This window comes from Amia ocellicauda, chromosome 10 (assembly GCF_036373705.1).
Source record: "Amia ocellicauda isolate fAmiCal2 chromosome 10, fAmiCal2.hap1, whole genome shotgun sequence".
Taxonomy (NCBI): domain Eukaryota; kingdom Metazoa; phylum Chordata; class Actinopteri; order Amiiformes; family Amiidae; genus Amia; species Amia ocellicauda.
In genome coordinates, this window is record NC_089859.1 from 30060155 (window position 1) to 30074986 (window position 14832).

At 39.4% G+C, this 14832-nt stretch overlaps 1 protein-coding gene across 1 annotated transcript; it reads right to left on the minus strand.

Annotated features, from left to right (window-relative positions):
- Nucleotides 1-532: 532 nt before the first annotated feature.
- On the minus strand, nt 533-14285 carry LOC136760462 (probable 2-ketogluconate reductase). The gene is made up of 6 exons (XM_066715872.1): nt 14136-14285; nt 13501-13870; nt 12494-12665; nt 11745-11923; nt 5703-5799; nt 533-3004 (listed from the first exon to the last, which is right to left on the minus strand). Exons 1-6 carry the CDS (start codon nt 14205-14207, stop codon nt 2851-2853), a joined length of 1044 nt encoding a protein of 347 aa, XP_066571969.1. The 5' UTR covers nt 14208-14285; the 3' UTR covers nt 533-2850.
- Nucleotides 14286-14832: the final 547 nt, after the last annotated feature.

Below are 14832 nucleotides of genomic sequence, written 5' to 3' on the forward strand. Positions count from 1 at the left end.
CATAAAAAAAAAAAAAGTAGTCCAAGACCATTTGTAGTTCTTATGGGTAACTTATACAGAACTGGATAGGAACTAAAACTGTGTGACTCCTGCGAATTGTTCTAAAAATGCATCTCTTTAGTTAAAAGCCTGATGTATTGCTTTGTGTTGTGCTGCCACACAATATACTAATCAGAAACCTGTACCAGACAAAGACGGGATTCGGGCCGCAGCCGCTCCAGCACAGCAGCGTGTTAAACGACACCTGAACACTGCGAGGTTACCCATGACAGCTCCCCCTGGCAGCAAAAAATACCTGCGAAAACCCCCCAAAAATGGCAGCAACACGCCCCCAACATACGACAATTATTACCCAGTTAATGTAAATTACGTTGCTGCAACTTTGTGAAACATTGTGTGTAACAGGGTAGTTACATTAGTGTTCAATTAAGACTTGTACCCTACTACTAGTAATGAAGTAATTGAGAGCTCAGCTGGAACAAAAAACAGCAGGGCATGGGGTCCCCACGACGACTAACATTACATTTTGATTATTAAAGAGTTTATTAGGGCATTTTTCATATTTAGTTCTTGCATTGTTTTACTACATTTGTTTGTATTTTTACAGTACTTATTTTTATAAGTAAAGGTAAAATATGTATTTCAAATTTCAAGTTTAATATCATAGTATGTATAAACTGTTATGTTGTGAAATACAATATGTCAATAATCGTTTTATTAAAAGTGTCCAATCGAGAGGAGGCCATTCGACCCATCGTGCTCATTTGGTGTCCATTAATAACTGAGAGATCCAAGGATCCTATCCAGTCTATTTTTAAATGTTCCCAAATTTTCAGCTTCAGCCACATCGCTGGGGAGTTTGTTCAGATTGTGACGACTCTCTGTGTGAAGAAGTGTCTCCTGTTTTCTGTCTTGAATGCTTTGAAGCCCAATTTCCATTTGTGTCCCCGGGTGCGTGTGTCCCTGCTGATCTGGGAAAGCTCCTCTGGTTTGATATGGTCAATGCCCTTCATGATTTTGAAGACTTGGATCAAGTCCCCATGTAGTCTCCTCTGTTCCAGGGTGAAAAGGTTCAGTTCCTTCAGTCTCTCAGTAGGACATTCCCTTCAGACCTGGAATAAGTCTGGTTGCTCTCCTCTGAACTGCCTCTAGAGCAGCGATATCTTTCTTGAAGTGTGGAGCCCAGAACTGCACACAGTATCCAGATGAGCTCTAACTAGTGCATTGTACAGTCTGAACATCACTGCCCTTGTTCTCAATTCTACACTTTTGACAATATACAATAACACTCCGTTTGCCTTTTTTATTTCTGGAATGCAATAGGGGTGAAGGGGATGTGGAGTGGTCTCTGGTCGACCGCCCACATCAAGTCACAGGAGCTGCAAGCAGTGCTGCTGGTGCTGTGCCTCTTTCGACATGTCCTAGTTCGGACAGACAACACAACAGAAGTGAATCAGCGAAATGCATGCCTTGACTGTGGATAAAACCTGTCTGATCTTCTCTGGAAGCAATGACAAAGTTACTCTGAGGACTAACCCGGCCTTCCTACCTAAGGTCGTGTCAGCATTTCACATAAATCAACCAATTGTCCTCGAGTTTTTTCACCCCCCTCCACATGTGTCAGATGAGGACCGCAGACTACACACACTTTGCCCCATCAGGGCACTGAAGTGTTATATGGAAATGACTGCACACAACCACAGATCTGATCAGCTGTTATGCTATGGTTCTACTACCAGAGGGTGGGCTGTTTCCAAACACCGACTGCCAGACATGATCCGGCTTACCTATGAGACTGCTAGAGTCCCCATGCCCGATCTCAGCGCACTCCACAAGGATACAGGCCATGTTGTGATCTCTCATTCATGGCGCTTCACTAGAAGACCTGTGTAATGCTGCGACCTGGTCCGGTCAACAGACAAGGTTCTACAGCCTTACAGCCCTACCCTGGGTACTACAGGCGCTTGCCATAATGGGATTGGGCTTACGTAAGGCATCAGGACTCGCGACAGTTCTGGTATAGCCTTCCCATTCGGAAATGGGAAGTCTTTTGACTTGAAAGGGAACGATACATTATTATCATAACCCCGGTTCCATGAAAAAGAAAGACAGCCCTTACTCTTCTGGGGTAGCTTGATCAGACGGCCTTCATGATGAAGAAATGGCAGAGTACAGCTGACAGGAGGAGAATTTTCACAGACGCCGGAGGCGGGTCTTCCTCCCGACAGCAGGGCCCCTATGGGCAGCTTAGATACAAGCTTTCACTGATTGACGGGTCAGAAGGCTCTTCCCATTCGGTAATGGCTGTCTTTCTTTTTCAGGGAAATGGCGTTATGATCGTTTCAATTGGAAATATTGAGTATCTCTCCCTCTAGTGGAACAGATTGTTAATGCATACATACATTCCACGTGGCACAACATTTATCAATTTACTCTACAGGAATTTGTATTGTTTATTTTTATTTATTTATTTATTAATTAATTTATTACAATTAACAAGATTATATATTTTTTAACTTGACATTGTGTTTTGTATTTCCAACCACATTTAGTGATTTCTATTTATGCAATTTATCTCACCACCACTATTTTTTCAACTATTCAAAAATACAATAGTAAAACTTTTAGCCCCATTCTCTTCCAAAAGAAGGGAGAAGCAACCTGAAGCTGGGGGTAACGCTACAAAAGAAACATCACAGGAAGTCAGTTTTAAGTGAATGAAGAAATTAACTGTGTTTTAAAGCCCAATTTGACATGCATCAAACATTTAGAAGACAACACCCAGGGGCCCCATGCGATTCCAGGGGATCCTGTGCACTGTAAAGTTCCCCCGTCTTCACAGTCCACAAGTCAGGGTCTCACTTCATCGGGGGGCGGGCTGCCATTGAGAACAGCCAGGGTGTTAGTCACCATCCTCTCGACCATCTTCTGGCTTGTCTGGTACGTGTTGGTTCCCAAATGAGGCAACACAATGACGTTCTTAAGACTGAGCAATGGGTGATCTCTGTGAAGACAAATAAAGAGATCAGTGATTTTAACAACAAAAGGTGGGCCATTAAGGAGGGTGCTACCCTGTTAAAGCTTTTACACAATAGACCAGATTATTTAAGATACAACCTAACAAACTGGTGGCTTTGGGTCTCTCCCAGTGTTTGACATTATAACCTCATTGCATTAAAAAGGCTGCCCTGCTGGGGGTCTGAGTTTATGTTAGTGTATCAGGTACCCTGTCCAGGATATTTAAGAACCACTAGTTTATGGAAATGCACATGAAAGGTCACGTACCCATTTAAGAAAAACATACATTAATCCATGGCTACTTTATTAATGATAGTTTTCAGCCAGCAGACCTGATGATCCTTGAGGTTGGGAAGATAATATTACTCAAGATAATGTTGTCTAGGACACAGAGGAAAACTTGTTTTGGGACCAGACTTTTAAACAATGATTTTGAACCTGACACGCACAACATGACTCAAAATTCTGTCTCAGGCATTATTTGAACAATACAACGATTCAGCTGAAACAGAAGAAGGGAAATTCCCCCAAAATATGATGTTTTAATTTATTTAGTACATTCTAAACTGGCTAAATATGTTATATACCCTTCCACAAAAAGGTAAAAGAAAAAGTGGATCTATGACTTTGCATCACGCACTTTTCATCACCAGGTACATTTCATCATCAGCGTCAGTTCATCGGCAATTTGCATATTCATTGGCAATATGCATATTAATTTACAAATCTCTTTTGATTTAGATTGAATATTCCTTAATGTCCTACGATTCCAAAACAGACTTTTATCACATCCTACAGTTACCCACGTCTCTTTCATCTCTTTAATTTCACCCACCCCTTAGTAGTATTGTTGTATAATATTTTTAAATGCTTTAATTTCTCCCCTTTTTATCGATCAATGTATCACTCTGTTGGTGTGTATGCAAAGGGTGCATTCACGTCGCACAGACTGTCCTCATTCTGCACAGAATATGACAATTTATTAAATGAAGGCTCAGGCAGTAGGCCAAGTATAAAGGAAAACTGTTTACATTATCTAATATTCCAGTAATACATATTGTGAGGAATACGTACATATTGTAACGATACTGGCTTGGACTAGTAAAGTGCCAGGCAGTGTGTATATATGTGTGTGTGTGCAAGTAGGGCAGTATATTGGATGGGGGGTTGTAAAAGTGTGAATGGAGGGTGGGTCGGTTCAGGGACCTTGTGTGTGTGTGTGTGTATATGTGGGGGATTGGGGGGTGGGGATGATGTGTCAGGGGGATATATCAGGGTTTGATGATGCGCCACAGAGTGAGTTGGAGTGGGAGTAACAGAAAGTAAAGGTCTGAGTGTTTTTTCTAACAGGAGTTCTGGGAGTTCAGTTCTTCTGAATAAACCTCAGTTTGTTTTTGAAACTTCCCACCTGTCATGTGTTATTTCAGTAATCACCCTCAGACCTGGGGGTCGTTACAATATGAACCAACATGTACAGATTGAAATCCAGTGGAAAGTTAGAAACTTGCTGAGCCGATCAGGACAGGCAGACAAGAGCTATATTAGGTGCAAATCTGCTAATAAAATAATTCTTGATAATAATATATGAATAATGTGTAGAAAATCACGTTTCAGGAATCAACACGATTATAACTCTTTCACAGTGACTAATGTTATTACAAAGTCCAGATTGTGGGCTATATTATATTCAGTTTAGTCTACTGCATAAACTGCAGGTCTGGCAGTTGGAGAAGAAAGTATTTATGACTTATTAATTTCAAGGAGTTTACAGCTGAAAAGCCCTATATGTATTTAATTAAAATATTGTGTAACACATAAGAACAAATATGCGGGAGAAATTCAGATATGCAGACATATTTACTTTTGAATTGCAAAATGGCAGTTCTAGTGCTAAACAGTTTTTAATGTTATTATCTGCTCGTTTAATCTGACCTATTTATTAATTGCATTCTATTGCGTGAATAAACTGCTCTTTGGGGATCTTTTTGAATTACATATCATTATTCTTCCTTTAACCAAAGGGGAGCTGTGTGGGGTGGTTTCAATATTTGTTAAATACTCTTATTTTCCTTATATACAACATTGTTGTGCCACAATAAATAAATAAATAAATACATACATACATAAAATACAAAATAAACATAATATGAAATAAATGAATGCATAGATGAATAAAAAAGGAAATACATCGAAATATATGTATTTATCTATTTATTTATTTATTCATGTATGCCTATGTATTCCGTTATTTATTCATTTATTTTGGCACAAATTACTCTCCATATTTTTTTCTGAATTGAATATGTACTTTGAAAAACTGACTACAGCTGTCAGTCTAAAATTCTGTTTTGGAATTGTAGGACATGTTCGATCTAAATCAAAACAGACAGTCCGTGTTTGTAGCGGAATATGCAAATTAATTATGCATATGCAAATTGATGATGAACTGACGCTTTTTATGAAATGTTCGTGATGAACGGTTGCTGGTGATGAACTGTTCGTGATGAAAAGACGGGATCCCTAAAAAATGGTATTTCTCCAACAAAGCACACATTTGCATTTTTATATTTCTAAGTACATTAACCTGTTACAATAAGGAGAAGCTGTTTGGCCATGAAGGGATTTGCAAACCTTGAAAATCAATATATGGTAACCTGGTGAATTAGATTTTTACATGCACTGACCTTGGCAGCGGTTCAGGGTATGTGACATCAAGTGCTGCACCGTGAATCGTTCCTTTCTGAAGAGCATCTACAAGCGCTTCCTGGTCCACTACCAACCCTTCACAGGCAAAAGAGAGAACACTTGTATCAGACGGACACATCCTTTAAAAGCCGATATTTGTAAACACTTCATTCTGTTTTTATTTTGGTGGCATTGTGGCATTTACTATTTTAAAATTATGAGAAATTCAGATTGAATAATTCAGAGAGGATTTAAAAACTAAAACTATAAGATAACTGAAGATGCTTGATGGTCATATATTTAGATTATGTAATCTTTTGGAAGCTCTAATCTCTCTAATTATTGTCGTTTTATAAACTGTATTGTACCCTACTTATACTGGGTAAATCGAAAACAGAAGTATTTACAAGTTGCCACAAACAGACACAGAGTACAGGTGAGAGGCAGCCATCTTCTTATTGTTTTCCTAGTTTCAGACCAATCTTAGCATTCCTCATTTTGTTTTCACTTCGCCTTAATTGAAGTTAATCTTGTCTGTTGTTTGCCTTAATTGAAGTAAATTCAGTTCAGCTGCTGAGATGGTGAAAGTAAATAGGTTGTATAAAGGTGATTTAGTGAAGGACTAGCAGGAATTCTGTTCCAGGTGGAGCCAGTTAGGTGTGAATTAGGGGCAGGTAGACAAAAGCTACTGAAAGAAGCTGTTGAGAAAGAGCTGTGCTGTTTCTCGGTCACAAAAAGTTAAGAAGTTTACTAGGGAACAGGAACCAAGAGACTTAACAACTATAACATTTAGAAGCATGTGGCCACTACATTGTCAGGTTTGCAGAATGATTGCCTTCCTGGATGAACTCATCCAAGAAGGTTTCATTTGTGAACGTTGTCAGCTTGTTGATCTGCGCTGTATTAGTGATATAGAAGAATTGGTCAATCAGCCCATGAGAGACATGGTGTGTACGCCAAAACCTAGGAGAGTTGAGACCTCAGAGCAGGACAGCATAGAGAACTGCTGGGTTACAGTAGGTCGTAACCGCAGAAAAAGGCGCGCACAGCCCCTAGAAACACCCCAAGAGCTAGAAATGCCCAACAGGTTCCAACTGCTCGACACTGAGTTGGACAGTGACAGCTCAGAGGGTGATGGGAGGGCAGTTGAGCACCAGAGGACCATGATGCCCACTCCCCCCCAGAACAGGGAGGTAGTTATAGTAGGAGACTCAATTCTTAGAGGTGTAGATCACACAGTGTGTTCTAGTGATAAGGAGACCCGCATGGTATCTTGCCTGCCTGGTGCTCAGGATGCAGATCTCCCTAAATTCATAGACGGGCTACTGGCCAAAGTCGGGTTGAATCCACTGGTCATGGTCCACATTGGAACCAATGACATAGGAAAAGGAAGGGAAGAGGCAGAGGAACCTGCACGGTAGTTTTCTCCTAAATACTTCCGGTACCATATGCATGGCCAGGGAGACAGGCAGAGATTAGAAATTTTAACACGTGGTTGAAATCTTTGTGTAGGGAAGAGGGTTTTAGATTTATGGAGCATTGGTGTTTCTTCTGGGATAGATGGGACCTGTACAAACCAGACAGTCTACATCTCAACAGAAGGGGGCTAATGCATTGGGAGAGCGTATGTGCAGAGAAATTTAGAATCATTTAAACTAGGGACCAGGGGGGCAGGGAGCTCTGACAATGGGAGATGTTCCACTGAGGAAAGAAAACAAAGGGAAATGGCTAGTAGGAAAGTCCTGAAAAGTTTGTACCTCAGTGCCAGGAGTATAAGGAACAAGATGTTAGATCTAGAAGCCACAGTGCTGGCGTGTGACTATAATGTTGTATGAGTGACAGAAACATGGCTTAGAGAAAATGATGGGGATGAATACAAGTTGAAAGGATACAAACAGTTTAGGAGGGACAGGCAAAATCGAAGAGGGGGTGGGGTAGCATTATATGTCAGAAATGACATTGAGGCAGAAGAACTCAAATTAGATCCTAGTAACGAAACAGAATCTTTGTGGGTTAAACTTTTGAACAAGAGATCTGGAGGATTAGTGGTAGGGGTGTGTTACAGGCCACCAAACTCAGATTTTCAGAAAGATGCTGCATTGTACAATGTAATCAGGACTGAATGTAGCAAGGATGTGGCTGTTATAATGGGGGATTTCAATTTCCCAAACTTAGACTGGGAAAGACGGTGGGGACTACAGAAGCAGAAATAGAAATGGTTGAGATGGTAAATGATTGCTTTCTAACTCAATTTGTCGGGGAACCAACCAGAGCACATGCATTGGTTTGATCTTTTCAAATGACCAAAATAGAGTCAGAGGGACACTAGTTAGAGAACCAATGGCAAACTGTGATCACAATATAGTTAGCTTTCATGCATACTTAAAAAAAAACAAGGACCAAGTCTAAAACAATGATCTACAATTTTAGAAAAGCAAACCTTGAAGGTATGAGGCGGCACTTAGAAGAGTTAGACTGGAGCACACTGGATACAGATTCGGTTGAGAACAGATGGTTATATTTTAAGAATATACTACTTGAGGCTCAGGAGAAATCTGTACCAAAACTTAGCAAACTGAGGACCAAAAAAGATTGTCCAAAATGGTTTAATAGAAGTATGCAAAAACATATCAAGAGACAGAAAATGTTGTATAGCGTATACAAAAGGGATGGAGACTAAATAAAATACATAGAATATGTTGAACTGCAAAGAGATCTTAAGAAAGGGATCAGGAAAGCAAAGAGGGAAATAGAAAGAAAAATAGCTCTTGGAGCTAAAACTAATTCAAAGAGCTTTTTCAATACTACAACAGCAAGAGGCCAATAAAGGAGGAAGTGAAACAGCTAAAGGGCAAAAACTGAAGTATCTTGGAAAATGAACAAATGTTCTAAATGAGTATTTCACAGAGGTTTTTACAAAAGAAAAAACAGATAACATGCCACAGGTTAACAATCAGTCCAGTCAAACCCTAAGAGAGATCAGGATAAATGAGGAGGAAGTACTAAAGGGACTAGCAGAATTAAAAACAAACAAATCACCTGGGCCGGATGGTATATTTCCAACAGTACTTAAAGAAATGAGGGAAACTATTTATAGGCCACTAACTCAAATATTCCAAATGACACTTAGAACAGGGGATTTGCCAACTGACTGGAAGACAGCAAATGTCATACCAATCCACAAGAAAGGGGACAAAACTGATCCAGGAAATTACAGACCAATCAGTCTCACCTGCATTACTTGTGAAATGTTGGAAACAATTATTAAACAGAAAATAGAGGAGCATCTTAATGAAAACCATATTCTTGGAGATAGTCAACATGGGTTTAGACGAGGCAGATCATGTCTTTTTGAACATGCAACTGCAGCTGTAGATCATGTGAAAGCATATGATATGATATACTTAGATTTTCAGAAAGCTTTTGATAAGGTTCCACACCAAAGACTGATCCTCAAATTTGAAGCTGTAGGTGTTGGGGTAAAATTGCCCCCTATGTATTGTATATACCCACTGTATAATACTCTGCATGTTGGGAGAACAGAGTACAAGGATTTTTATATAACATTAGGTAGGCATACTGATTATTTAATATACTGTAACCATGTAACTCATTGTATTGTATTCTTATTGTAGGATTAGATTAGAACAGATGTTGCAGATTTGACATTGGCATATCTCACTGGAAATGTTGCCGTGGCAGGGGGGCTGAAACTTGTCATTATTGCAGAAATAACATACTCGCGCGTAACTGTGTTTCTGTGAAAGTCTAGACACTTGAACCCATGGCCTTCCCCTTGACTCTATCTTGGAAATGTCAAATCACAAACTCCCTATATTTATATTATATTTTGAGGAACAGCTCAGAGCTGACAACATAAACCGTATACATTCTGCTCTTCAGACAAACCAGAAATAAGATAGAGTCCCACATCATCTACTGCTAGGCAAACCGTGCAGATATGTCAACCGAAACTCTCAAGTGTGTTAAGGGTTATGATATCGGACACATTCCACGTCTGCCTAGCAACTAGATTGGTAATATGTCCTGCCCCGAAACGGACTTCTGACATGTATAAAATTGTGTGCTGTGGCAGAAATAAACCGAAGACAAACGATCTGGCATTGTGTCGATTACTTTATTCTTCCTGAGCTCGTCTCCTGTGGAGGATCCACCATCCTGCACTGACGGCACTGGGTTAGCCTAGTCCAGGGATTATCTTAGTCCAGGGAACCCGAGGGGTTCACTTCTCCGTGAAGTGGTTGTACCTTAACAGTAGGTATTCAGGGTAATGTAAGTAGATGGATTATGAACTGGTTGATGTATAGAATACAGAGGGTGTCAATTAGAGGAGTCGCTTCTAACTGGAGTGAGGTTGTTAGTGGAGTTCCACAGGGATCAGTACTAGGGCCTTTGCTTTTTCTAATCTATATTAATGATCTGGACTCTGGGATAGTTAGCAAACTTGTCAAATTTGCAGATGATACTAAAATAGGTGGCTCAGCAGATACAATCTCTGCAGCACAGGCTATTCAAAGGGAATTAGATAATATTCAGTTGTGGGCCGACACCTGGCAGATGAAATTCAATGGACAAGTGCAAGGTATTACATGCAGGTAACAAAAATGTCCACTATAATTACACTATGGGAGTAATAGAACTAGATGACGTAACGCATGAGAAAGACCTAGGAGTCTATGTGGACTCGTCACTTTCTCCATCCAAACAATGTGGGGAAGCAATAAAAAGGCAATCAGAATGCTAGGGTATATTGTCAAAAGTGTAGAATTGAGAACAAGGGCAGTAATGTTCAGACTGTACAATGCACTAGTTAGAGCTCATCTGGATACTGTGGACAGTTCTGGGCTCCACACTTCAAGAACGATATCGCTGCTCTAGAGGCAGTTCAGAGGAGAGCAACCAGACTTATTCCAGGTCTGAAGGGAATGTCCTACTGAGAGACTGAGGGAACTGAACCTTTTCACGCTGGAAAAGGAGGAGACTATGTGGGGACTTGATTCCAGTCTTCAAAATCATGAAAGGCCTCGGCCACATCAAACCAGAGGAGCTTTTCCAGATCAAGACAGAAAACAGGAGACACTTCTTCACACAGAGAGTCGTCACAATCTGGAACAAACTCCCCAGCGATGTGGCTGAAGCTGAAAATTTGGGACCATTTAAAAATAGGCTGGATAGGATCCTTGGATCACTTAGTTATTGATGGACACCAAACGAGCCTGATTGGTCGAATGGCCTCCTCTCGTTTGTAAACTTTCTTATGTTCTTATGTTCTTCTTATCTACAGATAGTAATAAGAGGATTATAGATGTAGGGTTTCTATCTTTTTGAGTTCTCCTTGAATATTTATACTCTCCATTAATAATTAAATTGCCCATAATTTTTTCCTTTGAGTTTCTTAACTCCAGGAACTATAGTGTTGATTATTAATAAATTCTCCTAAATAGGTTAAGCTTGATAGTTTGCAGTTAAAGTAGGGTAGAGCTTTGCCTCAATGGCTGACTTATTAATTGACATTGTGCTATATCATAACAGTAATAGAACGCTGCTTTGCACAATCTCATCTTCTTTGTTTTCTGATACAACAACAATTTTCATGTCGAGCATTCTATATAACACAAGCTTCAATGTATTTTTCTTTAACCTGCTGCAAGAAACAGCAGAACACAGCAGTGCTGAACTAGTACTGTTTTAATTAACAAACCAAAAGAGCAGATTACTGTTCTATATATCTGAGTTTGATTTATACTCATGTAACAAAATTTTCTGTAAAATGGAGACAAAAGTAATTGCAATGAGGTATTTAATGCATGTAACCATTTCAGTTCATAGATTATCTTCACAATATTTTGTAAGCAAATTATTTTGTGCTGGTAGGATTACTGTTACTGACAGCACTACAATTCAAACCCAACAAACATTCTTGCTCAAGACTCAATTTACAATATTTGGTATGCAAAGCTTTTTCAAATCTATGTATATTCTCTTTACATTTGTGTGAGTTAGAGGCCAATTGAACTTACCTCTGCTGATGTTAATGAGTGTGCTAGTGGGTTTCATCAGGGCCAACTCCCTCGCTCCTATCAGTTTGTGTGTCTGAGGAGACAGGTTCACCACCAACATGACAAAATCAGACTTCTGCAGCAGTTCCTCTATTTTCTCACAGTAATGGGCTCCCACAGCTGTCTCCTCTTCCTCTGTCCTGTTAGGAGTAAAAAACACAGAGACCAAAAACCAGAGGTAAATCATACTGTCTCTGGCAAAGATTGGAGACAAAGGGCTGGATTAAATCAAAACTTTGACCCACCCACTGATAGCAAACTACAAACCTATTCATCATATCGGTTACATTTATGATTAGAAGAAAGTGCCATCTTACTAAAAATGAAGCCGCAACTGAGTACAGTTCTGTAGTTTTCTATTAGCGGGTGGGTCAAAGTTTTGATTTAATCTGGTCCAAACTCTCCACCAACAGTGTAAGAAAAGACAATCGTTCAGCAGAATACTGTGCTGGTAACATGAATGATGAGAATTTGATGTCTAAGCTCATGTACTTCTGTGTTTATCATAGAGTCACAAAACCAAAGTAGATGATTTTAAAGTTCTTTTTTATCGTGAATGGAATCCCAGACCCCTAAGAAGAAACACAATGTGAATGACATTACCTCATACATTTTGGCTTTGGCCTGTACAGAACTTAAGTCATGTATAAAAACAATACATGCTTTGTGCTATGCTATGGTTTGTCCTTACTGTTGCTGATGATTCCTACCTCTTATTCCGATTATGATATAAGATTTTCATGTCAAATCCTTGCGCTCGCTGGGCTACCTTATAGCCAATCCTCCCCATTCCAATGATGCCAAGAGTAGCACCACTGACATCAAAGCCAAGGGTCACCTTGGATGAGTATTCAGTCTCATGGGAAAGTAAATGGTTGTGACCTGCCAATAAATAGAAACAACACCTTTCACTTCCATGATTTTATAAATCATGCCCATCACATCCTATCAATGTTTTGCTACATAACTGTTTCTGTGACCCACATATAGACGCACAAGCAGGGCCTAAAAGTGAGCTTTTGGTGAACCAGCCTCTTTGGCTAGTAGATGGAAACATTGACCAGCCTAAATATTTTTTGACCAGACCAGTGTTTTACATATTCACTATGTAAATAAATAAATAAAACACATCGTTAATTAGAACAAGGTCAGTAGTATAAATGTTCAAATAACTCCTGAAAATCTACTTTATAGATGTGTTAACACTTTCCAAAACCCCAAAAGAGAACTACTGAATTATAATAATTATTTATAAACTGACAGTAATTATTATTACTACAACTCAAAGTTTAATTCTCCCCACCCTGCTCTCTGTAATGGAGTCTGCTTGCTATAGTAAAGCATGTGTACAATGGATACACCTATATTTGCAACAAAGTATATATAACCCCAACCGATTCTCACATTTAACCTTTTTGTGAATTAGGCTAATGCATACGGGGGTTAAGTAATGTGAGCTTCAATAAACTCTTTTATTATATTGAGTGGACCAGGATAAACAGTGTTGTCTACGTAAGCTATGGCCACAGTCTCTGGACACACTAGACTGCTATTCAGAGCTATTGATGTTTGGGGGGTTTCCTTTTCATTTTTGAAGTTTAAGTTCCAAAGCAAGATCTCACAAGGAAAAAGATCTCTATGTATGTGACCGCAGGGGTAAAAATGGGTCACAAGAATGTTATACTGTCAATCCAAATGCCCTGCACTTTTCTCTTACCTTCTATAAGTCTCCGAGCTGATGCCAACATCAAGGCCATGCCTAGATCTGCAGTGGCATTATCAACAACCTGGGGGGTATTGGTAACTTTCACCCCAAAGCTATTGATCAGGGGTATGTCAAGATGGTCCACCCCTACTCCCCCGTTTGCAACCACCTTCAGGTTGGGCAAAGACTGCAGCAGGTCACGGTCAACTGTTGGTGTGTACCACAATAAGACAGCTTGGATGGTGTCTGCGAACCTTTCTTTACACCTGGCAAATTCCTCAGTGTAGATGACAGTGAAGTGTTTCTCCAGGATGGGTATAAAACATTTGAAGATACCATAAATGCCTGGGGTAGTGACTAAGATGCAAGGCTTTTCCATTGCCTGAAATTGAAAAAGGAAATGATTATGAGTTGCGTTCTTCGCAGATCTATGGCAAGCCAATTTATTATTTAGAGATATTTCAAGATATATTTAATGCTTTACAGATATCTCCAAATCATTTAAAGATATCTGCAAATAACTTCCTGTTTATTTAGAGATATCTCTAAATCATGTTTTGATATCTGCAAATTACTTCATAACATGTTGTATTTGATTGAGATTTAAAATAAGGCACAGAAAGTGAACACATAATATATATTCTCACCCATTTTGAGGAATTTGTGTGCAGACACCTCTGAAACATCCCCAGCTGGAGTTTTCCAGCTGCCCGAAACATGAATGAATATTGATCCAGAGGACTTGTTCAAGGTCAGATGAATCCAGCACTGGATAGTACCACGATAGAGGGACGTGTCTATAAGGGGAAGGGAAAGGGTCTGTGAATTATTTCCAAAGGGGGGGGGCTTTTTGTGTTTGAGTAGGGCAGGCAAAGATGTACTTTGATTAACCGAAAACAGAGAATACATTATAAAGACTATCTAATCCACTTGTTACCAATCCTGGTCCTGGGGAAGTCCCACCCTGGTGGTTTTTGTACCAATTATTTAATTTGGGGTTCATTTATTTTCTTAATAACCTATTTGGTTTTTTGCCCATTTTCCCATAAAAAGCATGGTTAAATAGGTCTAAGTAACTGGTTCAAACTGGAAAGCAGAAGAGCCTTTAGAGTTTGGATTAAGTTTTTCTGTGAATCTTCAAACCTGCTACAGTGATATAAATATTCATTGCATGTGTTCAATGATAGTTTAATTATATCCAAGTAAATGGATAATGAAAACGAAAAGCAAAGATACGTGATTGCATTTTTCCATTGGGTTAATGAATAAATAAGAGATGGAACATATTACTGCTTAAATATTAACTAGTGGGATGCCTTTTGTTAAAAGTTTGTTAAAGTTGTT